The following is a 27,252-nucleotide window of genomic DNA, read 5'->3' as shown; positions in this document are numbered from 1 at the left end:
TGTGTGGGTAGAAAATCCCTCTCTGGGTAGCAAGAGTGGAGAGAGCAAGCTCTCAGAGCTGGGAGAGCCTGAGAAATATTTGGGTGATTGCGCAGCTACCAGTTTGGCTTGTGCAAAAAAAATGGAGCCTTGAGAACAAATTGAGGAAGGGTAGTTCCAAGTGAAAGACTGTGAACTTCAGTGTTGAAATACCTGGGGAGACACAGGACATATGATGAATTTAAAACCTGGAAATCTGTATGTTGCAAGATCTTTTTTATGTTTTCTTAGTAACAGTCCTGCATGCTAATATGTTCCTGACAGAGACCTTTTAGGAAGCTTATTTGTCAAATAGTACAAGTAGGAGCAACAAATAGGACAGACATTGCAAGAGAAGATTCACCCAGCCTTGATGACTGGTAGATGGGAAAGAGAGGAGGTGAGGTTGGTGATTTAGCTCCTGGATGACCAGGAGGATTGTGAAAGTCCCCTTTCTCCTTGACCAATGACTTCTTTTTTTTAATTGAAGTATAGTTGATTTACAATATTGTGTTAGTTTTAGGTATACAGCACAGTGATTCAGATATATATCTATATATATATGTTCTTTTTCAATATTACAAAATATTGAGTAGAGTTCCTTGTGCTATACAGTAGGTCCTTGTTGGTTCTCTCTTTTATATATAGTAGTATATATATGTTAATACCAAACTCCTAATTTATCCCTCCCTGCCCCCTTTCCCCTTTGGTAACCATAAGTTTGTTTTCTATGTCTGTGGGTCTATTTCTGTTTTGTAAATAAGTTCATTTGCATCTTTTTTTTTTTTTTTTTTAGATTCCATGTATAAGCGATATCATATGATGTTTGTCTTTCTCTGTCTGACTTACTTCACTTAGTATAATAAATCTCTACGTCCATTCATGTTGCTGCAAATGACATTATTCCATTCTTTTTTTTGATGTATTTCATTCTTTTTTTTGGATGTTCAGTACACAGAATATTTTCTTTTTCTTTTTTCTCTTTATTTTTTATTAAAGTTTAGTTGATTTACAACTCTGTGCGGTGTACAGCAAAGTGATTCAGTTATACATACATATATATATGTATATTCTTTTTCAGATTCTTTTTCCATATAGGTTATTACAAAATACTGAGTGTAGTTCCCTGTGCTATACAGTAGGTCCTTGTTGTTTACCTATTTTATATACAGTAGCATGTATAGGTTACTCCCAAATTCCTAATTTATCCCTCCCACCCCCATTCCCCTTTGGTAACCATAAGCTTGTTTTCTATATCTGTGAATCTGTTTCTGTTTTATAAATAAGTTCATTTGTATCTTTTTTTTTTAGATTACACATATAAGTGCTATCATATGATATTTGTCTTTCTCTGTCTTTCACTTAATCGCTAGGTCCATCCATGTTGCTGCAAATGGCATTATTTCATCCTTTTGTATAGCTGAGTAGTATTCCATTGTATATATGTACCATATCTTCCTTATCCATTCATCTGTCGATGGACATTTAGGTTGCTTCCATGTCTTGGTTATTGTAAATAGTACAATATTGGGGTGCATGTATTTTTTTCAAATTACGGTTTTCTCTGGATACATGCCCAGGAGTGGGGTTGCAGGATCACATGGTAGCTCTAGTTTTAGTTTTTTAAGGAAGCTCCATGCTGTTCTCCACAGTGGCTGTACCAATTTACATTCCCACTAACAGTGCAAGAGGGTTCCCTTTACTCCACACCCTCTTCAGCATTTGTTATTTGTAGACTTTTTAATGATGGCCATTCTGACTGGTGTGAGGTGATACCTCACTGTAGTTTTGATTTGCATTTTTCTAATAATTAGTGATGTTGAGCATTTTTTCATGTGCTTCTTGGCCATTTGTATGTTGTCTTTGGAGGAATGTTTATTTATACCTTCTGCCCATTTTTTGATTGGGTTGTTTTTTGATATTGAGCTGTATGAGTTATTTGTATATTTTGGAAATTAATCCCCTGTCGGTTGCATTGTTTACAAATATTTTCTCCCATTCTGGAGGTTGTCTTTTCATTTTGTTTATGGTTTCCTTTGCTGTGCAAAAGGTTTTAAGTTTAATTAGGTCCCATTTGTTTTTGTTTTTATTTCCATTACTCTAGGAGACAGATCCAAAAAGATATTGCTGTAATTTATGTCAAAGAGTGTTCTGCCTATGTTTCCCTTTAGGAGTTTTATAGTATCTGTTCTTACATTTAGGTCTTTGATCCACTTTGAGTTTATTTTTGTATATGGTATTAGAGAATGTTCTAATTTCAAGCTTTTACATGTAGCTGTCCAGTTTTCCCAGCACCTCTTATTGAAGAGACCGTCTTTTCTCCATTGTATATTCTTGCCTCCTTTGTCGTAGATTAATTGACCATAGGTGCATGGGTTTATTTCTGGGCTTTCTATCCTGTGCCATTGATCTATATGTCTGTTTTTGTGCCAGTACCAAACTGTTTTGATTACTGTAGCTTGGTAGTATAGTCTGAAGTCAGGGAGCCTGATTCCTCCAGCTCTGTTTTTCTTTCTCAAAATTGCTTTGGCTGTTTGGGGTCTTTTTTATTTCCATACAAACTGTAAAATTTTTGTTCTAGTTCTGTGAAAAATGCCATTGGTAATTTGATAGGGATTGCATTGAATCTGTAGATTGCCTTAGGTAGTACAGTCATTTTAACAATATTGATTCTTCCAATCCAAGAACACGGTGTATCTTTCCATCTGTTTCTGTCATCTTCAGTTTCTTTCATCAGTGTCTGACCACTGACTTTCATAGTTAGGGAAGATGAGGTTAGGACTTTCTTTCTTCTAATTAATTATGTAGTAAGTAGTTACATAAATAAATGCTCAATGATAATGATATCCGCCCATATGGAGAGCAAATCACCAGGATCATACTTCTAAAGTTTACAGTGCTCAATACCTAGAGCTGTGTTTGACCCTTCCAAACACATTTATTCATTAATTCAACCAAACGTTAAGCCTCTGCTTGGCACCACGCCATTCACCAAGGAAGGACACGGTGGACAAGACATTGGCCACAACTTCAAGGGGTTTTTCCAGAGTCTAGTTGTGGAGAGAGACAAGTCAGCAGGTGATTTTAACATGGCTTGACAAGTATCATGATCGGTAAGGTGATCATATATACCTACTTGTCAGGGATAGTCTCAATTTGGATGATTAATTATTATTACCCCCCCCCCCATTTTAGGAAGTATGGTTAGTACACAAAGTGAGGTAACACAAAGGCATGACATTTAATGCAGTATTAGGAGTGGGGAGATAGAGGGCTTTGTGGAAAAAATGTGTGTCAGCTGATACCTGCAGGTAAGGAATTGTGTGAAGGGTTGGGGGGAAAGGTGAACACTCCAAGCAGTGTTTGCAGGTTGAATGAATAAATTAGTGAACAAATGAGAAATTGTGAATGTGCAAGCACAGAACATTTTAATTCCTGATGAAGCATCTATAATCATTTGATGTTTATATATAACATTTCTTCCAGATTTTGGAAGGGAAATCTCATGAAAAGTAGAATTTTACCCCATTTCTAAAATAAAGAGATTGGACTGGATAATATCTTGACTTAGTGTAAGTTGCTGTGTTATGTCAGAGAAAGGGACACTTAATAACACAGTCTCTCATAGCTTTCATGCTATACTACATAAGATTACATCCCAAACAACCTGCTGCTGGAGAATGATTCTCCCTTTCCCCCCTAGGTAGCCACTTAATTATTTTTCATTTATTCTATCCTTCAACTTGTTTGAAAGTTTCTTGAAGGCAGAGGCCATATCATTCTTTTTTAATCTCCCATTCTGTACATACTGCCTGGTGATGATTGAGAGATTGATGAGGGGGAGGTAGAGGGATCCTTTCTCTTTTGGAGGGGAGGTGGTCTTATTATCCCTGTCACCAAATACTCATTCAGCTTCCCAAGGCATTTTAATTCTGTGACTATAATTTTTTGTTAATGGTTAGTTTTTGAACTTATTTTTGATGGACATCTTGCTTTCCTCTTCTTTAGGACCTTCTGAGTTATTGGATATGGCAGACAGTGAAACGTGAGTGTTGCCTTACATTACGTGATCTAGATTATCTTCTTGAGAACATATCTAGGAAAAGAATGCAGCCTCTAGGGCATACAATTGATAATTGTAATGTCAGCGATAAAAAGTGTCTACTTTCAGTTGTATTTATAACTGTGCAGCGCTAATCTTCTAAATCAAAGATCACACAATAAAAATAGATGGCACCTGTCATGATGATTGCACATGTAGCTGTTGCTGGTCATCATTTAGAACTTCCTTCAAGTGAGGTACTTCTGCTTTGATGCACCTTGAACTACAGAGAAGTCTAAATTAATGCACTTACCTCTTAATTACCCATTTACTCTTCCTCAACTGAGGTTTATAAGAAAATTAAGCCCTAATGCCCTAAGGCATCCTTTTTGTATAGTGAAACAATTTCTCTGTGCTGAGTCTAGAATGGGACAAGTTATACAACCACTGGAGAACCAAGAACATAGTACCTCCAACCATTTCCATGTTTTGTGCTTCAGAAGAGAAACCCTGGTTGAGAAAGTCACCAGCTCTGTGGATGGTTGCCAGACTGATAATGTTTGTTTTCAACTTTCTCATTCCCAGGCGGCAAAATAGCTACTATTCCCCAAATAGAAACAAAGAAAGGCTAAGCATTTAACCCTGGAAGCCATGTTGAGCCTCTAAAGAACTTCAGTGAAATTTGAAAAGGGATAAAGAATGGGCAGGGTGGAGTGTGGGGAGGGGCTAAGGAGAGATGGAGGAGGACAAGTAGGAAGGATTTAACCATGAGTTACGGACAAGGGAGAAACTGTCCATTGCTACGTAGAGTTTGTCCACGTACCGCAAATCCCATTGGCAAGGTTATCACTCACCCCAGTTTGCCTCTCTAAGGACTGCATTCGATTTTCCATAAACACTTTGGCATTAAGGGCCTTTTCAATTTCAGACCCAGAATGGGAATGTCCTCCTCCCTGTACTGCCTGTGGGGGTGGGGGAAATAGCCACTTTGCCTTGGCTGTTCCCCATACTGATGGCTGACCTGCTGCCCAGTGGGCCAGCTCTGGTTGCGGAACCCTCCCAGAGTCTTACCATCCCTCCCAGGTATCTTCTGGGACTGTCCCCCTCCTGCCACTCACCGGGAATCAGCAGGTGGGGCAGACTGGGTATCTCCTGGGTCTTTGAAGTTGAGTTCCCAGGAGATACTCCTCCCAGGGCCAGATGGTCTACCAGGCACTGTGCTGTGGTTCTCCATCGCTGCTCCTGTGTGTGCACCATCTAGGTTGCTCCTGCTCTGCCCACATGTCTACACAGAGAGAGTGGCTCCACACTGTTCAGACACATCTACACACATCAGTCTATTTCACAGGGCCATTGGGTATTACTTAAATCAGACAGTAGTCGCTTAAAACAAAATCACTCAGCCTACTTGACCAGCCAACACTGTTTGAAAAAGAGGCTGGAGTCAGATATTAGGGTTAGTCGATGACTAACTCAAGGCACTTTTAGAACCCCCTCACCCACCTCCCCTGGCCATGCCCTGCAGCCGTGGTCTCACCCACAGATAGGGAAAGCGGCCGAGGGGCACAGAACGTCAGCAGCAGGGGCACTTCCCTCCCTGCTGCCCCTACCCTACTCCCACTCCCGCCTCCAACCCTTTTCTCATTTCATCTTTGATTTAGGGGTGAGACCGCACTGCACAAGGCAGCTTGCCAGCGGAACCGGGCTGTGTGCCAGCTTCTGGTGGACGCGGGAGCATCTCTGAGAAAAACGGACTCCAAGGTAACTTGATGAGTGAGTGCAAGCATCCTCCCACGGGGCAAGATCTCTGGCACCATTGCCTTCACTTGTGCCCGTAGCAAAGGCATCCTTTCTGTACTTATGGAAGTGCCCGGGGCTTCGGAAAAAGGAGGAAAAAATGAAGTGTTTCATTTAGAGAAACTGCAGTTTAAATGTATAAGCACAAAGGGAGGGTGTGTGCTTGCCTAAGGGACTTATAGACCCCTGAACGCGTTGACCTTTGGACTTCGGGCTTCTCCTTCTGCTGACTGCCAGCAGCCAAGTGTGGAGAGGGTGAGGTGCAAAGCACTAGGGGAAGGGTTGGGACCAGGTGCAAAAGATATTGGCCTGGCTACTGAGAAGCCCCTTTGGAATTGCTCCTTCAGCTACTTAATCCAGAATAGCTTAAAACCCATGATTTATGTGGCCCCATATATGGGTGCCGAAGTGATGACCAATCACTCACTCCCAGGATGGGAGATCGGGCTGCAGCATGAATTGTTCCGGTTTACAGAGAGCACCCAAGGAAAGGGTTAACGCTGGAGTAAAGGAGGAGCTGAAGCTTAGTGCTGTTGACCGAGAACTGCAGCCCGTGGGAAAGAGATGGGCAGAGAGAAGAGTTCATACAGAAGATCAACCCCATAGAGGAGTTCTCTGTGATGATCTGAGGTCATGATCATGGTCAGCTCTGAGAGTTTTAAAGCGCCCTGGGTAGGCTCCAAGAAAGGACAAGCCACTTAACTGTAGAAGGTTACAGAGAAGAATTTTAATATATAGATGAGGATTTCATTAAGTGGGTACTAAATAACCTAAGTTTGGGGTCAGTGAATGTAGTCAAGAAACATAGACAAATTACTTAGAAGCCTACTGATGACTTCAGCCCCATTAGATTCATTTAAGTGATGAGCACCTACTTATATGCAGTCTTCACCCTGGGGTCTCCTCCAACTGCAGTGTACATTGTGACATAACTTTCTCTCTGATGTGGACCTTTCTTTCCTTTCTGAGCCAGTTCTGAGCCAGGTGCATTGCTTGATTCTCCACTTTCCTTGCGACCCACCAGATCCTTGCTCTCTGACTGAGGCCCCTGGCTGCCTTAATTCTGTTAGCACTAGGCTATCATCAAATTCGTTAAGCTGGGTCCTGGTTCCTAGCTGGTCTGTTACCTATCTATCTGGTTAGCTAATTGGGTGTAGGATTCCAAATGGCAGATAATTATTCACTGTGATATTCTTCCCAGGTGATATTTGCACTTAGGTGCTTTGATGTGTAACCTGATTGAGAAACACAACCCATGGAGGTAGGACCAGCTGAGGCCATGATCCGAGGTGGACTTGGCCTTCCTTGCTGGGGCCGCTCAGACACAGCAGGGCCATTGCCTGTTTGTTTACCACACAGAGACTGGTCTCAACTCACTCAGGTGATAAAAGAGAAGGGAGGAGCAAGATGAAATAGAGGGACGAATAAAAGACTGGCCAGGAAACCCGGCCCCACAGCAGATGGCTCTAAGTTTCTGAATCAAATAAATGGGCTCAGTGTTCCTTGAGATTCCTTTCTATTTTGTGTTACATATGGATGTGCTCTTCTCAAAATGCAAAAAAATGTTATTACTTTTATTATAAATGTAGTGCATTCTCACATAGAAAACTCTAGCAATGCAAAAAAAAATTTTTTAAGTAAAAATTACTAGAAATCCCACAATCTAGACCTATATACCATTAAAACTTTAATGATTTCTCCCCACGTGTGGGTATGTCTACTTTTCTCATTTTCTTCAAGGAGGTAAAGTCATACTGTACATGCTATTATATAACCTTTCACCCAACATTTTGTTTTATAGATCTTACCTTATGAAGTAATAGAGCTTCATCCTTTTCAGGGATCCTATAATTTTTCCATTCCGTAATTTTTTGCTAGGTGAAAGCTGAATATGATAATTATGACTGGTTCTTCTTCTGGAAATTTTTGAAGAGAAGCAATATTTTGAGAATTTCTCTTAATAGGGAATGGCTCCTTAAAAATCAACTCAGAGCCCCACCCCAGTCCATCTCTCTGAATATTTGGAAATCCCAACCTCATTAACATTGAAGACAAGATAATCTACAAATACTGTAACCAAGTTGAATAAAATTATTAATTACAGGAACTTGAAGCTATGGTTAAATATTAAATCCCAACTAAACTAAATAAGTAAAATTTTAGAAAGAAAGAGTCTAGAGCCATTGTTACTTCCCTTCTATCTTCTACTCCATATCCCCTTGTAGGCTACTAGGATCAGACTTAATCGAGCTTGATACCATCCATTGCAATAGATGAGATGGAGGCTGAGAAGTGTTTGATAATTTTTGTAATGCTTGTGTGCATTTTAATACGTGGAGCAATTACTTTGGTGCAATGATCATGCCTCTACCCTTTCCTTAGAACTCAATATCATTTTGTACATATATACACTGGAATATTGCTCAGCCATAAAAAAGAACAAAATAATGCCATTTGCAGTGACACGGATCGACCTAGAGATTGTCATACTGAGTGAAGTAAGTCAGACACAGAAAGACAAATATCATATGATATCGTTTATATGTGGAATCTATAAAAATGGTACAAATGAACCTATTTACAAAACAGAAATAGAGTCACAGATGTAAAAAACAAACTTACTTACGGTTGCCAAGGAGAAAAGGGAGGGATAAATTGGGAGATTGGGATTGACATACACATACTACTATGTATAAAATAGATAACTAATCAGGACCTACTGTATAGCACAGGGAGTTCTACTCAGTACTCTGTAGTAACCTGTATGGGAATAGAATCTAAAAAAGAGTGGATATATGTATACGTATAACCGATTCACTTTGTTGTACAGCAGAAACTAACACATTGTAAATCAACTATACTCCAATGAAAATTAAGTTTAAAAAACTTAATATCATTTTAAAATAGATATCATGGAACAAAAAAATTAGAAGCGTCAAGGAGTGTTAAGTAATATCTGTAAACATTCAAAAGAATGGAGACCTTTCCTCCTTTTACTGCTGACTGCTGTTCATTGGCCTCATTTCAAAAATGTGTGTGTATAAATATACATATAACATAATAGACTGCAAAAAAAAGTTATACAATCATTTAAAATGACGCAGAAGAACATTTCATGACGTAGAAAGGTTTGATATATTATTAAGTGCAAAAGCACATTACCTAACAAACAGTATATAAACAATGTATGGTTTTATTTTCATAAAAATAATTATGTGTAGAGCTATAGAAAAAAAGATAAAATACTTACTCTATGGAAGGTTAACAGCAGTTATCTTAGTATAGTGGAATTACTGGTGATTTTTATTTTCTTATGCTTTTCTACTTTCCCAAGATTTCTTTTTTTTTTTTTTTTCCTGGTACTTTTTTTTTTAAAACATCTTTATTGGAGTATAATAATTGCTTTACGATGGTGTGTTTCTGCTTTATAAGAAAGTGAATCAGTTATACATATACATATATCCCCATATCATCCCTCTTGCTTTAATCAACACCCATCACTTTTATTGTCAGAAATTAACTTACTTTTTGGAGAGATAAGACAGTTCTAAACCGGGAGAACCTAACTGAAGACTTTGAAACCAACAAAGAAACCCCTTTAGATTGTTTCTGATCATCCCTTCCTCTTTGTTTCTGCTTGTTACTTCCCAGGGTTTAGTATAACAGAAAGAGTTCCAAACTAGAAATCAGAATGCCCGTTTCCCTGCTTTTCTGTTCAGTGATTTCTGTCCCCCTTCTGGAAAGGATCTGGGTTCCCAAACTCACTGTGCCACGCAGTTCGCTGCTGTGTACCTAGTTACTCTGTGAGCCGCCGGTTCCTTTGATGGAACCCCACCTCTGAAAAGTGATCGTCTCTCTTGAACTTGCGGATCTCACATGTTTGATGAGATGCATCTATCAAATAATAGATCTGAAAGTGTCTCATCAATTCTAAAACAGCAAACAAACATGGAAAGATCCTTTTTAGCAAGTCATCTTTGAGTAGCTCTGTTTCTATGATTTTTTAAAAAAAAATCTTATCCCAGGTGTTTGTGTCTCTTTCCTTTTCACTGTTACGTACAGGGTAAGACACCTCAAGAGAGAGCACAGCAGGCTGGGGACCCGGATTTGGCAGCCTACCTAGAAAGCCGCCAGAACTATAAGATCATTGGCCATGAGGACCTGGAAACTGCTGTTTGACCCTGGTAGACAGGCTGAGAGAATCTGAATGAGCATATCACCTGTGCCCTCCTGGTGATTGGGCAGCTCCCCTGGAAGAAGCTGATGGAATCCATAAATCTGTCTCTCTCCTGCAAGAATCTATCCGAGACCATGCCACCAGTTTTAAGGGCTACCAAGATGTACAACAGAACATGATAGCCCACTGAGGACGAGGCAGGATACCTGGAGATTTGTGGAATACAGATTCCACAAAATTCGATCCTTATTGCTTCCAGCAAGTAGCATGAACTTCTGTGTTCACCTGTATAATTTATTTTAAAGATTCAAGGATGTTTGTATAAATGGCACTGCTCCCTCCACCCCCCTATGCGTTCACCTTTCCCCTGTACCACACAACTCCACTGTAATGACCCATCAATTTAAAAAATATGATATGATCTGTTCTCTTTACATTCAGCCTTTGGAGACCAGAAGACTCTGAAGGTCTTTTCAAACCCTCTGGCTGTCCCGCAAAAATATAACTGTCAGACCGCTTCCATTTCCAAGACTAAATATACCAAGACGACTTAGTGACCTTTTGCATGTCTCCTCTCCCTCCTTAATCCCTTTTCGTTATACAGGAGCTGGGGAGTGCCACAAAGATAATGTCAGCTTGTGTGCAATATCTCTGAGGTGTGGCAAGGTGGCATGGGAGTTGTCTGGGCTCAGAGGTACCTCAGAGAGGGGACCCAGGGGTCAGCCCAGGTGGCAGGGCTGTTGCCGACAGCCACGGAGGACCGGTTCAGCTTGGGCTGTTGGTCCAGCTCCGTACTGCCTACATGTAGCCATCTTTGCCTTTTGCTGCAATGGAGATGAGCAATGGATTCAACAAAGGCCCACAGCTGGTTTGCAGAACCACTCAATTTTAAGTGCTGCTGAAATTGCAGAGCAGAAAACCATGTGTGGGAACTGTGGTTACAGGAAATGGCGCACTACGACAGCGTTTACTTTTAGGCTTTTTTGACATAATAGAAAGCAGGCTAATCGACTGGAAATAAAAAACAGCAAAAGCAAAAGTAGCAACATATGTCAAAGTAACTCACTTAAGCAAGAAAACAGTCGCTGGAATGTTGCACAGAGGCTAAAAGATTCAGGTACAGTGGTGAGAGGGGGCCCATTCTAGGTTTTCCTTCTAAGGTTTTGGTTTTCATTACCCCAAGTAAGCCTTGTCCCAAGGACAAAGCCTCGTTTTATGAGTTCCACTGCCAGATTTCTGAGATGCCTGGATCTTTCTGATGGCTGCCTCACCTACTACTTGTCAGGTTCCAAGGTCATACCTGATAGCACTATAGCCCCATTTTTCATGTACAGGTTGGTCAAATATATTCTTTTTTCTGTTTCCCCTACCAGAATGTTCTTAGTGCAGACTACTGTGGGAGTCTAGCCAGGAACATCTTGCTGGCAGTAGAATTACAGCTTCTAACCCTGCCATGGATCATTGGTACTTACAGGCACCTCTATTAAGGACTCTATGATAACTAAAGTGTCAGGAGAAAAAGTCTTCTTTCACTGAAAATATCTACTTGACTTGGGTATAAGGCAAAAGTGAAAGTGGGTGACCTTTTTGCTTTAAACTAAACTGATGTCTTCTGAGCTTTCTTCCATTTAGTTCTTAGACATAAACAAAGTGTTTCCCTAGTGTTTCTGCATGTAAACATAAATGACTGTCTCTCTACATTTAATTTAAAGCTCCAGTGGTGATGCCTTGCTTATCTGAACCACTTTCGGTCACGTGTCATCATTTTGAAAGTACAAAGATGATATATAAGGTATTAGGTTGGAAAAGCCTCTCAGTGGATGGGGACTAAGTCTGTCCTTAGTTGTTTCAAAATCAAATTGTTGGCATTATTTCCAGCTGTGGGAGAATGGGTTGGTTGTGAGTAATCTATTTCCATACATCAGTCTTAGAAATGGAGCTATGTTTTGGGTTTTCTGGTGAGGGCAAAAGGGACTGGAGTAGATTATTTCCAGAAGCTAGGAGAAAAAAAAGCTCCAGGAGAATTTGATCACTGGGCTTCTGCTGGGAGTTTTCCAGTTGGTGGGACTGTCAAGGAGATGTTGTGATGACAGAAATATAATCCTTATGGCAGACTGGAATCTGGCTTTGAATGGTGCCTTCCATTCCCTAGACTGAGCCAAGCATTTGGCTATGCAGCCAGTTACCAGCTGCCATTGCTGGGATGAAGGAAGGACTCTGCTTTCAGCAACTACCATCTCATGTTTCTCTGTGATGCCTCAAAGCGGCCCAGAGAAAATTGAGGGTACAGGTGGCTATGGGCCAATTCAAATAGCTCCAACTGAAGTCACACGTAAATCCTTGATATGGAAATAGATGAGGTAGTGACTACTGTAGGGGTCCTGGTGCATTTGGAAATTGTTCCAAAGCAGAAAAAGAAAGACGATGTCCTACATTATTGATGCGGAATGACATAGGACCAAGGCAAATATCTCTGAAAAAGCAAACACCTAGAGAACTTAGGTTTTACCAAAAAAAAAAAAAAAAAAAAAAAGCATGAAAAATGATCAGAACAGTGACCTATTTAATGGCTTCAACATTAAATCTACCTCCTGTAGCTTTTTTAAAAAATTGGCCACTGCATGTGACAGTCCTGGGCTTTAGAAAGAGCAAAGAACATGTGCTCAGGAGTTTCCAACGCAGCTTAGGGTAGGTAGTAGCCCCTCTAATGGGCCATCTGGAAGTACAGAAGCAATAGTCTGGCCCTGGTCTGAAAATCCACATTACTTCAAAAGACATAAAACTATATACCTATAGAAATACAATTTTCTACAAAACCAACTCAGATGGTACTGCCAAGAGTAGCTAGCTTAGCTGCCATTCCTCTGTGTTTGGCTCAGAAGAGCCTTTCCTGTCGTGGTACTGTCTGCTCTGGGATTCCATTTTTAGATTAGACTTATAGAGGCATGAGAAATGGAGAGTTATTAAAAGCGAACATTATATAACCTTAAAGGTAGTCATTTGTGAAGCCTTATATTCCAGTATTACACATTTAATGAAAAAGAACCCAGTTGAGCTCTGCTTTATCACATTCAAGGACTTGATAAAGAACAGAAGCCAAGAATGAAATAAACACCACAGCCGGGAATTTCACTTGGAGAGTTTTGGTTACCTCTATAGAGGTTATGACCTAAAATGAATGCAATTTCTGAAACAGAGAATTTAGCTGGCAAGTACACAGCCGTGAAACTAGTGACAGCTGCTGGAAAGCCTCACGTTACCCGTTGTTCCCCATCCTTCCGTCCTAGCTGGCCTTAGTGCGTAGGCAGATCCGTTTGCATTGAGAGATACTCAACAAGTAGGTAGTTTTCATTTAGACCTAGCAACAGTTTCTTTGCCTAAAGGATTTCTGGAATTTATTGACTAGACTCCTCACAATATCCATGTCTTAGAAAATGTGGGCGCAGCAGTTTTATTTTTTTACATGTCAATTTTATTTTAACTGCTTAGATTTTTAAATTATAAAAGTAGAACGTGCTTTTTATAAGAAGTTCTAATACCACAGAAGAGTATCTATCACATGCAAAGTCAAGCTGTTCCTCTCTGCTGGTGTAGTGTCCTCTGTCCCGCCCCCCAGAGATAAACAGCGGGAATACTGATAAACATTGTTGCTTGTATGTTATGTCAGAAATACTCTGTGCATATACAAGCCCCAGTACACGTATAGGAATGCATTTATTTGTATACATATATGTGTTTATGTCCTATACACACATATATTGCATAGGTTTAAAAAAACATTTTAGAAGCATGCTAGTCATCTGTGCCTGTGTAGTTAACACCAACAGGCGAAGATAAGGTCATAGAAATTTTTCATTTATTCTTTGTTATTTTTACTATTACTAAGCTTAGTTCTATGACTGGAGCACTTCAATTGCACATGGCATTTGCTCTTGCCTGTGTCATAAAATCTATGGCCAAGAGGTCTCATAATTGTTTTTGTTACCTTCCATGAAGCATGAAACCTACCTGAGCCCAGAGACTTGTTTATGCTATTTGTGGATCTCAAGTGGAGAGTTTCTTCCTCTGTGATGCTTATACCCCTTTACAAGGCTGAGTTACAGGATTCACTCAGTAGGCTGCCTAATGATATCTAATTCTGGTAAGCTACCGCGAAAAGTCGTAGTCACTTGGATATGGGTGCGGTCCGAGTAGCTAGGCTTCCTTCTAGTAGGAGTAGCTAATGAAATCACTGAGAACAGCATGATATTTTATTCGATTATGCTCTTTAAAAATAAAATAGATGGTTGTTAAACTGGCTTGTCATAACCATCCAATAAAACTACTAATTGCTCTACTTAAATGGATTATTTTCATTTTAGGGGGAAAAAGTAGAACATCCATTAGAGAGTTTTCTAATTAACATTTATTTAGTATAAAATAGCTTCTGCCCAGGTCTTAGTAGAACCATCTCTGAATATCTCAACTTATTCTCTAAATGCCATAGTCAGCTGATTTTTGTAAGTCCTATGGTTTTTTCTCTGCCCAGCCTGTCAGACTGACTTTGGCTCCACCCCTTTTCAGTGTCCTGGTCATCACCCCATAGATAGTCCCTCTGATTGTCTGGCCACAGCAATAGTCCTGCTCCTGGCCTTTCTGCCACTTCCTTCAATGATTCTGAAATACAGTTGCCCGTCTCCCCGAGATGTTCTGCTCAAAATGAATCAAAATGAAATTACTCTCTGGGACAAGTATCCCTTTTTCCTGAAGGACAAATAGACTTCCACTGACCTTGATCATCTTGTATATTTACAATAGGCCTTATTCTGAGAAGTAATCTCCCAGATAGATTTAGCAAATTTCTGTCGTAGTCACACCACAAAAGTACACAATCGTAGCAGCTGCTTCCACACCCAGCAATGTAAACAGTGTGCTCCATGACGTCACCTGGGTGACTGGGTTATATGCATGTTATACCCCTACTGGCCGTCTGTGGATTGTAGACCATCTCCCCACAGTTTAATAAGAGACCTAAAAATAGGAACTAAGCAAGGAATAGTGCTCCTGACAACGTGCTTGCGCAGGACACCAAGAGTTACTGAACTGGTCCCCCCCCCCCAAAAAAAAAGCAGAAAAAATAATTCTTAGGCTGTTGAAGCATTACATTTTAAAGTAGAGATTTGAATATTGGATGGTATCGTCATGGTGGACAGATTCTAGAGTCTCTTTATACATGAATTCAGTCATTTTACCTGCAATCATCTGTTCACAAAATTGATCATACAATTATGTATTTAATCATTTATTTTTAAATATGTCTATCATTTACTCAGATGCAGGCACCATACCAAGGATATAAGAATGAATGCAAGACACAAAACTCTTGACCTCATGGAGCTCCGTCTAGGAGAACATACAAATTCCAATCTGATAAGTTCTGTAGAGGAGAAGCCCATGGTACTAGGGGAACATGCCCTGCGGGTCAGCCTTTGTTGTGCCATCACTCTTTAGCTAGCCATATTTTGGTTTTATGAGATATGAAATGAGAATATGAAAGAAGAAATAGTTCGCATTTGCTTTTCCTTAGGGTCTTGGCACTGTTCTTAAAAAATGGATTTGAAACCAAGACTTTAAGATGAGACTTAGAAACACTACTCAAATGAGAGCCAAAACGTTTATCCTATTTCTCAAGGACAGAACTAGGAACAAGAGGCAAAACTTGCAATGGATTTTGACCGAATATAAAGGTGAAGCATAAATATCGTCAAACAGTAGAGTGGGCCCAGAATTAGAAACTTTTAGTCATGGGGAGTATTTAAGCAGAGGCTACATGACCACCTGGAGGGGTGTTGTGACTCGGGACATGAATCTGAGGGGGCTGGATTAGATTCTGGGAGTTTTTTAAATGTTCTTTTAAAATGACTTTGTTGAATGGCAGGATTTCATTTTAAAATTTTATAAAAATCTTGACTTTTAATCTTTTAAAACATCACTTTGTGACAGAGTCTTTAAAGAGAATGACATTTAGTTATCATCTAAAAATCTTAAAACTAAGCATGAATTTAAGAGCTAATGAAAAGAAAGCATACTAAGAGGTATAAGTTACTCCAAGATACTTCTGGAAGCATTATGGATTTTAATGAATATTCTTAGACATTCTTAAGTAAAGTCCTATTACAAATCTGTTTTACTGTCCATTCAATATAAAAAAAGTGCTGTGATTTGATATTCTTAGAATTAAATGTAATCTGGTATAACCACAGAAGAAAATTCTGCCTAAAATCTATTTGGGGTCCAAGTAAATGTACATGAAAGGCAATCATGGAAAGTGCCTTGGCTTCTGCTACTGGCATGATAATTACAGGGGAGGGTTTACCCATGGAAATAAGAAAGTGATGATTCTGGTTTTTACCCATTTTCCATAGTTTCAGTATTTTGAGCCAAATGGCATCTGACATGGGAGACTTTAGTGATGGGAACAACTGAAACTATCTTGTTTCTCAATCATTCAGTGCATATAGGCTTCAATAAAAATAATTTCAACAACTCAAATCTGTACAATTTATTAGTAACAATTTCGGTAATTTTAGACTGTTACTGCTTTAGCATTTTGATGCATTTTTGACACTTTTGAGCTTCAGTACAAAGCCCTGAGGTGGATAATGCAGATAGTGCATTTTAAATGAATAAATGGAATCTCAGAGCAATGAATTCAACTAACACAGATTCATGTACTAAGTGGTAGAACTATAGCACAACTAAGATCTTTAGATATTACCGACTAACGTGTCTACAATAGATGTTTTCTAAGTGATTTTCCACCATTGCTTTCAATGCTGTTTTACATCCATCATTTAGGTTTCCATCATTTAGAAGGTGAACCCTTGAAAAAATATTTACCTAAGATTCCACAGCGTGGGTTACTTAGGGCTGAGGGAGAATATGATGTTAAAAATTTAGGATTTTTGCTCTCAGAGGCTTATCAGCTTGGACATATTTCAAGGGGAGAAAAAGGGGAAATGTTTTGGTACCAGGATGGATTTCACGAAATAACACTGAAGGGGACTTTCTGGCTTCTCTACTTTGTGATTCTCAGCATTTAAAAATGTTGGTATTATTTTCTCTCCTTGGAAGTCACTATTGGAATAATATTATTTCAGAATGCTGCACCAAAAAGTGTTGAAATGGTCTTGCCATTCAAGATTCCATTGCTTGAAGTTTGGGGTGGGTATACAAGGCTAAATCCATCATACACAGTCACATACGTAGAGGTCTAATGCACCTATGGGAAGATGCCACACTTGAGGTAGAAAGAACGGACAGGCCTGAGATATCCTTCTGTTCTGAATCTTGTGTTTACAAGGCACCTCTGTGAGCAGTTTGATGAATACGTAGAAGAGGGGTGTTTGATCTGGGAAGCAGCCAAATTTGGATTAGGAATAGGAATGTTCGGAGGAGATGGCTTAACTAGGACTGTGAGGTTCAAGTTCTGTAGGGCGGACAGTTTGCAGAATAAAACAAGGACAGACGAGATCACAACAGACATGGAGAGGAGGCGCTTTATTTCTTATGTAAGGGTTTCGTTTTCCCTAAACATTACATCCAGAAAAGTGGATTGGGCTTTCCAAAAACAGTGAACTTATCGCAGCGAGTGTTTCTTCTAGTATGTAAGTGAAAATTGAACAACCAGATCAGGGATCATGTTAAAGCAATTGCTTGGACTAAAAGACATCTGTGATGTTTTCCAGGTTTCGATTTCTATGATTTTGGACTGGGGCAGAACTCAATCAGAGCCCCTTTTCTCAGGTTCCTGCCATATAGATGCAATGAAAGTGTTTTTGTAAAAACACCAGACATTGCAAATATATCCCAGATCATTTAGAAGCCAGTATTTCATGACCCTAAAAGAAATCTGCTTTGCTTACACACACATACACCCACCACTGTTTGCCAATTCCCAAATCTCCTGAATAAGATATGTTTCTACAAAGGCATAACAGTCACAAGTTCAGGAACTGAAGTGAAAACAAAGGATCTAGTGTTCAGTTTCCTACTTTCTACCCATTTTTTGTTTGGGGTGTGCAGCTGGAACTGGGGCTTGGAGAAGGGGGCAGAAGATCCCTGTATTTTCTGGTACAAAAAACATGGAGGCAATTTTTATAACTTACTGTCATGAATTAGGGCTCAACCTCATATCCCCAGACTAATGTTCTGTGATGTTTCTGCCTGTGAACTAGTTTTAATTGCCATCCTTCCCTTGCTTCCATGAGCTCCTAGATTTCAGGTTGGCTGGATGGGGGTGGGAGTCATTCTTGAGTTCGCCTTGAAAAGTGGGCCCATATCTGGAGTCTTGCTCAGAGAACTGCCCCACTCCATCTTGTCCCCCGCCCCTCCTGCCTCTCTCTTGGGAAGGTGAGAAAAAACAGAAACGGGGGGAAAAAATTCTCAAGTGTAGTACAATAATAAGGCTCTTAGTCTTAAATTGCCATGGTGACCCACAAATAAATAATATACACCCTCAGCAAACTTTGATCCTCATGAAAAGCAAATTCAGAAGGTATAGAAAAAAACTGAACTTGTTTAGAGTGGCTTCACGGAGTATCAGTTGTGAAATTTTCAACATATGCTGCTTAGAAGAATTAGATTATGTCTGGAATTTAGGGGAAAACAGGATTCTGCTAATAGAAAGAACTTTCTAGTAGAGCTTTCCAAAGGACTGGCTTGATTTTGAAGGAGTTTCTCTAAGTGTTCATTAGGAGGTTAGACCACAGACTCATGCAGATCTATGATAAAATTTGAGAAAAATAAGGACAACTTAGGAAGTTTTTCATAATCCTTACAAATTCTGAGACTATATAACCTTTCCTCTTAAGAATTACAGAGATAGGGGATGTTTACAAATTGTAAAAATAAACAGATGACACCCCTAAATTGGTTTCTCCTATATTTTGTTTTAAATTTATGGGTAATTTCTCTCAAATAGGTTAGTGAGATTTATCAACTTTTAAGATAGAGTTTAGCTTTGATATTTACTGCACCTTGTGTAATGAATCCAAATGGTTCCCAACCTTTTGGGTTTTATTAACAGTAACATCTTTCATTCCCTGCCCCCCTCCTCCATTGGTTGGACTGAGGCTTTGATGACGTGTATAATTTCCAATGCAACTGGAACCTAGATTGTTGCTTGCTAACATCCTGATTGTGGGCTGGGAAGTGTGGGGTTCTTGCCATCCTGGGGAGTGAGATTTGGAAATTTTATAGACAAAATATTCTAGCACAATAGAATATTTTGCAAAACACATCTTTGATAAGTTAGGGTCCACATTAGTCTCAGTTAAAGGTTAGCTAGGCTGTCTTTTTTTTTTTTTAATTACCAATAATTAAGTTGACAGCCATGAATCTGCATATTATATGGACTACAGCTGATTGAAAATGAGAAAAACCATTCCTGTAAAGAATTAAGAAATAGAGGACAATCTCAGTTCCATAAGAATGAATATATTTCATTTAATTTGATTCCTGCGTGGGAAAAAGTTCCTGGGCATCCAGAGTGCCCTTGGCTGTGGTAGTCCACTCTCAAAGGCTATATCTGTAGGAAGAGTTGCAGTCACATTATAAAGGGCTCTTTCATGATTTCTGATTCTGCCCTATCACATCCCAGAGCCATGCTTTTGCAAAGCTGCCAGCTGGCAGGTGGAATCCAAAAAAGAGTAGCATCCGTGGCAGTAGGGTGATGAAGTTTTATTTCCAGGTAAAGTAGGATCCAGATAATATGAAATGGAGGGAGGGTGGGTGGGAAGGGTGGGGTGGGGAAGAATGGAGTTTTTTTGTAACAAAGTCATAAAGTATTTTTCCCTAATTTTCTTGCATTTCCTATTTATACAAAGTATCTTGATCACTGTGTTGCTCTACAGAGATTTTCAATGGAATTAATTTGGGAGACTGAACTAATCTCTGAAAAAGAAATGACTAGCTACAGTTACTTTTTGGACACTTTTTCTGTATTGTGAATTGTGTGGAAATGTATAGAATAAAAATTAGAACTACAATTAGTTTCTTTTCTTTGGTTACTGGCTATTACATGGAGTTGGTGTGAATATTATCTTTAAGGGGGTTAAATTAGATTTTCAAAATTGGGAGGTAAGTGAAGAGTTGGCTGTCTGGGAAGGCAGAAACTAAAAGAGATCTCTGATAAAGCAGAATTTTTTTAAAAAATGACTTCGGCTTTCAAGATGGACTAACAGAGGCCAGATTTACTCTCCCAACTGAATAAAAAAAAAAAATCTGTATATAAAACAATAATTGTTAAGACACTGGAACTCAGGCAAAAAAAGACAATAATCCCTGATTGATGAGAATCAAATAAGATAAGCTCTATGATTTCCCCATTCTACAGACTTCAGAGAGTTTCCTGGCAGTAGCTCAGGGAGGGGAAATTGAGGGAGATCCTGGCAGATTTCCTAAGTTGGGGAGACAGAGCTGAGAGCTCGGGAGACCAAGGCAGCTAGAGCTCATGGAGCTGAGTATTAGAGAAGAGAGATCTGAACAGAGAGATAACCCCAGAGATCTGCAGAGACCCCCCCCACTCAAGTAGTCAGTAAAATACTTATCAGGGTATGCTAGTGAGACTACCTGAGACTGGAGAAAGAACCACCCAAAATGATGAGGAGGAAAAATAACCAGCTCACACGAGGCTGGGAATAATGCCTGTTACTATCTACCCAGCTTTTATTTCTTAACAAAACATTACGGTCTCCTGTGTTGTCCCACTTCAGTTCCATTTCCTGCCACTCTCTGGTCACAGAGGCAACAATAAGATTTTGTGTGAATCTTAGCACATTCCCATCTTGTCTCCCTTCTTCCCCTTCTCAACTTTTGTTAACTATATTCCCTGTTACAGATGTAAACTTTTATACCCTGTCTGGTACCAATATTAGAAGTTCTATGTGTTGTCCAATTTTATTCTAAGAGTTGAAAGCAGGGGCATGGAGTTTCATTAGCCTGGCCTGTTAGTATGCACTGCAGAGGGTCATAGTGTGTGACAATCACACTGTTTCCTGAAACCACTCAAGGCCATGACCCCAATGCCAAGGAAAGTCAATGTTCCTTCACCTGGATCAAAGAATTTCACTTTTCTGACTTTTTTTGGATCGCTCTACCTTCATATTTAGACTCTTTGATTTAGTTTTTATGAATTTCTTTCTCTTGGTGCTCGTTATTTTTCTTTGTCCTTGTTGAAAGATAAAACACACACATACACACGTAATTTTTAAAAAATATGTCCCTAGTATCATCTAGCTCCCTGATATTTCTTGGAATCCATTCCGTTCTTTCTCGTGAAGGCATCCATCTCAGAGTCCACTGGCTTCCTGTTCTAATTCTGATGAGCTGACCAATTATCTCCTTAGGATGTTCTTCTTCTGGGCTTCTGCATTTGTCTTGTCACTTCTTGATGCCCACGTGTATCTTAGTTTCTTGGTTTGCTGAAGTAGAGCCACAAATTGCTTGTTAAAACTAGGAACTAGGGAAATTAATTTTTGAGTTCTTGCATATCTGAAAATGTCTATCTTATCTTTTACTTAGAGCTTGTCTGTCTTTGGAATTCTGGTTCCAAAGTCATTTTTCATTAGAAATGCAGAGAATCTTAATGAGGAAGAAGAAGATCACGTGCTTTGTGAAAAGTAGAAGTTCATTCACGAATAGATTAAAATCACAGAGTAACATGTTATAGTAGTAAAATGATTCCAGATAGCAAGTCCATCAACTGCACTGTGCAGAGGAGAAAACTGTGGTTCCAAGAGATTAAAACACTGCCCAAGATCACATAGCTAACTAGTGACAGGAAGATTTCACCAAAGCTCAGGGACTTCTCATCTGCAACTTGTGTCACAATGCAATGTTCAAATGCTTTAGATTCCAGCTGAAGGGACTATGCGGATGAAACAGATACTGTGGTAGAAGAGAATACACTGGGTTCCAGCCCCAGCTCTGCTCCAGAGGAGCCAAGTATGTTTCTTGCTTTCCCTGGGCCCGAGTTTCCTAATCTGTAAACAAGACTGTACAACTGATGGTCTCTGGGCCTCTTTCTTCTCTCAAGTGGTGGGATTCTCTGACGGGAATCTTTTTTATAGAAGATTCATTATAAAGCTGAAAAAGTGTCAAAATGATCACTGTTCAAAGCCCTCACTTTGGAAACTGCTGAAGCCTCCCCCAAAGTTTACCATTTGAGTAGTATTTGCCCTAGTATTCACACTGATTGGCATTTAAAAAATCTAAAATGTCTTTTTATAAGACATCCATGGCTTCAACCCCACACCTGTTGTAGGATTCAATCCTTGGAATTTTCTGTGTGCGTTTATTCCCAGAGATCGATCCAGCAAGCCACGGGTTGCTAGTTCCTCAAATCTACAGGCTATCACTTCAAAGGTGTAAAGATAATTAGCTCAGTTTCATACAGACGGAAAGGACCAGAACTTACACAGAGGACGGATGCTTAATATCCATTATGTGTTACAACTACAAGGAGGATATGGTCTTGATAACAGGGAAGGATGTTTCTCCTTCACTGCTCAATCTAATTAGGTCATGGTGGATTTCTTTTCTGCTTGGCATTTTCTGAATCAGTGTGGACAGTCATGGATTTGGCACCTATGCTGCTGGTTAGAAACTGGGTGAACTTGTTTACGTAGCTCTCTCTTTCTGAACCTCAGTTTCCTCATCAGAAATATAGAAAACACCACCAACAACCAAATGGAATTGTTATGGACATTAAATGAGATATTGCTAGAAAAATATTTAGAACAATGCCTAGCACATAGTAAGAACTCAGTAAGTTACACCTATGAAAATATGCTGGGGATGATTACATTGATGAAATGCATATTATCATATTTCTAGCACTGTTCTTTGCACTGTGGGGCAGGGGACAGGTAAAATGCTCTCACCTTGGAGCAGTTAATTCATTAAATCCAGTTGGTCTGACATTGAAGTCCTAACATTAAGTTTGCCTCAATCCTTTTTATTCCCTGTAGCTTGTTGTAAGCATGTCTTTAAAATTAAAGATATAAAACTCTGACAGTGATAAATAAGGTACAACTCTGAAAACTTAGATTGAGAAAAAAATGTGCAAGAAATACACCCAAAAGTTTGAAATGGAGAGGAGAGAGACAAGATGGTGGAGTAGAAGGACCCTGAGCTCTCCTCCTCTCATGAGCGTACCGAAATCATAACTGAAGGCTGAGCCACCATCAATAGACTGAATCCACCAAAAAAAAAAAAAAGACATTCTACATCCAAAGACACAAAGAAGAAACCACAACAAAACGGTAGGAGAAGCACACTTGCAATATAATCAAATCCCATACTACCTGGACGGGTGACCCACAAATGGGAGAATGATATTGCAGAAGTTCTCCCACAGCAGTGAGAGCTCTGAACCCCATGCCAGGCTCCCCAGCCCAGGAGTCTTGATTGTAGGAGTGCCACAGGACTGGGAGAGCAGTGACTCTATAGGAGCCTGGGCCAGACCTACCTGCTGGTGTCAGAGGGTCTCCTGTGGAGACAGGGGATGGCCGGGGCTCTCGCTGGTATCATAAAAGCTGGCAGTGGACATAGCAGGGAACGTTTACCTACATGAACTCTGGCTGCATGCAGCCATCTTGGGCCACTGGCATGGAGACCTGGCCCCACCCAACAGCCTGTTGGCTCCAGTGCTGGGACACCTCAGGCCAAACAACCAACAGGAATGGAATACAGCCCCAGTCATCAGCAGACAGGTTCCCTTAAAGAATTCTTGAGCCCACAGCTACCTCTAGACACACCCATTGACACAGCCCTGCCCACCAGAGGGCCAAGACCCAGCTCCACCCACCAGAGGGCAGGCACCAGCCCCTCCACCAAGAAGCCTGCACAAGCCTCTAGACCAGCCTCACCCACCAGGGGGCAGACACCAGAAGCAAGAAAAGCATGATCTGGCAGCCTGTGGAACTGAGTCTGCAAACACAGGTCAGCACCTACAGTGGAACTAGCTGGTCCCTGGCCCTAGATGATAAGAGGGGAGTGTACTGCTGGGGCACATAGGACATCCCCTACAGAGGGTGACTTCTCCAAGGTCAATAAATATAACTAACCCACCGTATACATAAAAATACAAATAGAGTTTTAAACAAAATGAGAGTGCAAAGGAATATGTTCCAGGTGAAGGAACAAAATAAAAACCCAGAAGAACAACTAAGTGAAGTGGACATAGACAGTCTACCCAAGAAAGAGTTCAGAGTAATGATCATAAAAATGAACCAGGAACTTGGGAAAGGAATGGATGCACAGACTGAGAAGTTAAAAGAAATTTTTTAGCGAACAGTTAGAATATATAAAGAACAAAAGAGAGTTGAAGAATACAATAACTGAAATGAAAAAATACACTAGAAGGAATCAATAGTAGAATAAATGAGGCAGAAGAATGGATAAGTAAGCTGGAAGACGGAGTGGTGGAAATCACTGCCATGGAACAGAATAAAGAAAAAAGAATGAAAGAAAATGAGGACAGTTTAAGAGACCTCTGGGATGTCAAATGCACCAACATTTGCATTATAGGGGTCCCAGAAGGAGAAGAGGGAGAGAAAAGAGCCTGAAAAAATATTTGAAGAGATAATAGCTGAAAAATTTCCTAACATGGGAAAAGAAACAGTCACCCAAGTCCAGGAAGCACAGAGTCCCATACAGGATGAACCCAAGGAGGAACACACCATGACACATAATAATCAAATTGACAGGGCTTCCCTGGTGGCGCAGTGGTTGAGAATCCGCCTGCCAATGCAGGGGACACGGGTTCAAGCCCTGGTCTGGGAAGATCCCACATGCCGCCGAGCAACTAGGCCCGTGAGCCACAATTACTGAGCCTGCGCGTCTGGAGCCTGTGCTCCGCAACAAGAGAGACTGCGATAGTGAAAGGCCCGCGCACCACGATGAAGAGTGGTCCCCACTTGCCACAACTAGAGAAAGCCCTCGCACAGAAACGAAGACCCAACACAGCCAAAAATAAATAAATAAATAAATAAATAATTTAAAAAAAAAATAATCAAATTGACAAAAATTAAAGACAAAGAGAAAATATTTAAAGAAACAAGGGAAAAGCAAAAAATAACATACAAGGGAACCCCCATAAGACTATCAGCTGATTTTTCAGCGGAAACTCTGCAGGCCAGAAGGGAGTGGCATGATATATTTAAAGAGATGAAAGGGAAAAACCTACAACCAAGAAAACTCTACCCAGCAAGGCTCTCAGATTTGACAGATAAATCAAAAGCTTTACAGAAAAGCAAAAACTAAAAGAATTCAGCATCACCAAACCAGCTTTACAACAAATGCTAAAGGAACTTTCCTAGGCAGAAAAGAAAAGGTCACAACTAGATACAAGAAAATTATGAAATGGAAAAGCTCACCAGTAAAGGCAAACATACAGTAAAGGTAGGAAATCGTTCACACACAAATATGGTATCAAAACCAGTAATCTTGAGAGGAGGAGAGTACAAACGGAGGATATTTGAAATGCATTTGAGACACACACGTCTGCTACCAGGCACCAGGAAAAGCCCCTACCAGGGCTGGCCTTCTCATGCCTGCTGCCAGGCACTAGGAAAGGCCTCCACCAAGGCTATTCCTCTCATAATGGCCACCAGGCACTAGGAAAGACTCCCACTGGGGCCGGATCTCTCACTCCTATGGCCGTCAGCTGCCCAGCACACGTCCTCACTAGTGGGATCGGATATCTGATGGCCACTGGCTACCCCCCACCACTCACCTGTCACCCCTGGGGCTCCTGTGACCCCAGCAGCCATGCCAACTCCATGTCCTGTCTTCACCGGGGCCGACCCGAGTGCTCCAGTGTAGCCTCAGGAGCAGACCGCTGTGGGTGGCCAAAATACAGAGTTGGGGCTAAAACCACAGCTGAGCCCCAGGGGTGAGGTGACTAAGGAAGAAGAACAAAAATCTTTCCATGCAGCTGCACATGCCACAGATTAAATCCCTGTGATCAGCTTGGTAAACCCTGCATATATGGAATATCTGAATGGACAATGAGTGTTCCCACAACTGAGACCGGTCTATGGAGGCAAGTACATGCAAGAGTTGGGCCAGGTCAGAGTAAGAGCTGCACCCACAGCAGGTCCAGAGACCTACCTAGAGGTGTTGGAGGGCCTCCTGGGGAGGCGGAGGTCGGCTATGACTCACAGTGGGGGCAAGGACATTGACAGCTGAGACCCCAGAAAAATATTATTATTACTATCTTTTTAATGTTTTGTTTCGTTCTGCTGTTTTTTTAAATTTTTTTTATTAAAAATTTTTTTAATATATTTTTTATTTTTCTATTTTTACTTTACTTTTTCAGTGTTTTGAGTCTTTTTCTTATGTTTTGTTTTTAATCTTTCTTTATCGTTTTTGTGTGTTTATCTTTTGTTTCCTTTGCCTTTTTTTAGTTTGTATTCTGCTTTTGTTTAGTTTCTTGTCTTTTGTTTTTGTTAGTTTTGTTTTTAATTGTTTGATTTCCTTTTTGGGATCTTTTATATGTCTGGTTATTCTCTTGTTTTTTGTTTTCTTTGTTTTTGCTTCTTTTTTTTGTATGTGTGTATGTTTCTTTGTTAGTTTTTGTTTGTGTGGTTTTGCTTTTACCATTTGTCTTGGGTTTTATTTATCTGTTTGTTTTCTTTTTTTTTATAAATTTATTTATTTATTTTTGGCTGCATTAGGTCTTCACTGCTACGCGTGGGCTTTCTTTAGTTACGGTGAGTGGGGGCTACTCTTTGTTGCAGTGCACGGGCTTCTCATCGCGTTGGCTTCTTTTGTTGTGGAGCACGGGCTCTAGGTTCACAGGCTTCAGTAACTGTGGCTCATGGGCTCTAGAGAGCAGGCTCAGTAGTTGTGGTGCGTGGGCTTAGTTGCTCTGCGGCATGTGGGATCTTCCCGTACCAGGGCTCAAACTCATGTCCCCTGTATTGGCAGGTGGATTCTTAACCACTGCACCACCAGGGAAGCCCTCTTTTTTTCTTTGTTTAACTTTGTTGTTAACTGTTTGTTTTTGTCTTTGCTACTTGTCTTGGGCTTTGTTAGTCTATCTTTTTTCTTCCCTCACCCCCCCCCTTTTTTTTTTCCTCACCACACGGCTTGCAGGGTCTTGCTTCCCCAACTGAGGGTCAGGCCTGAGTCTCTGGGGTGGAAGCACTGAGTTAAGGATGCTGGACCACCA

At 40.3% G+C, this 27,252-nt stretch overlaps 1 protein-coding gene across 2 annotated transcripts in view; it reads left to right on the top strand.

Moving 5' to 3' along the window:
- The window catches only part of DGKI (diacylglycerol kinase iota), a 447,792-nt gene extending 437,648 nt beyond the window's left edge, over positions 1-10,144 (top strand). For both annotated transcript variants that reach the window (XM_068550116.1, XM_068550115.1), the window contains 3 exons: positions 4,027-4,063; positions 5,722-5,821; positions 9,920-10,144. In XM_068550116.1, coding sequence (XP_068406217.1) covers positions 4,027-4,063; positions 5,722-5,821; positions 9,920-10,036 — 254 coding nt within the window. In that variant the 3' untranslated portion in view covers positions 10,037-10,144. The remainder of the gene's footprint in view (positions 1-4,026; positions 4,064-5,721; positions 5,822-9,919) is intronic.
- The last annotated feature ends 17,108 nt before the right edge of the window (positions 10,145-27,252 follow it).

This window comes from Eschrichtius robustus, chromosome 8 (assembly GCF_028021215.1).
Source record: "Eschrichtius robustus isolate mEscRob2 chromosome 8, mEscRob2.pri, whole genome shotgun sequence".
Classification (NCBI taxonomy): Eukaryota; Metazoa; Chordata; class Mammalia; order Artiodactyla; family Eschrichtiidae; genus Eschrichtius; species Eschrichtius robustus.
Note: the sequence above shows the minus strand (reverse complement) of the source record. Positions and strands in the feature narration are given on the sequence as shown.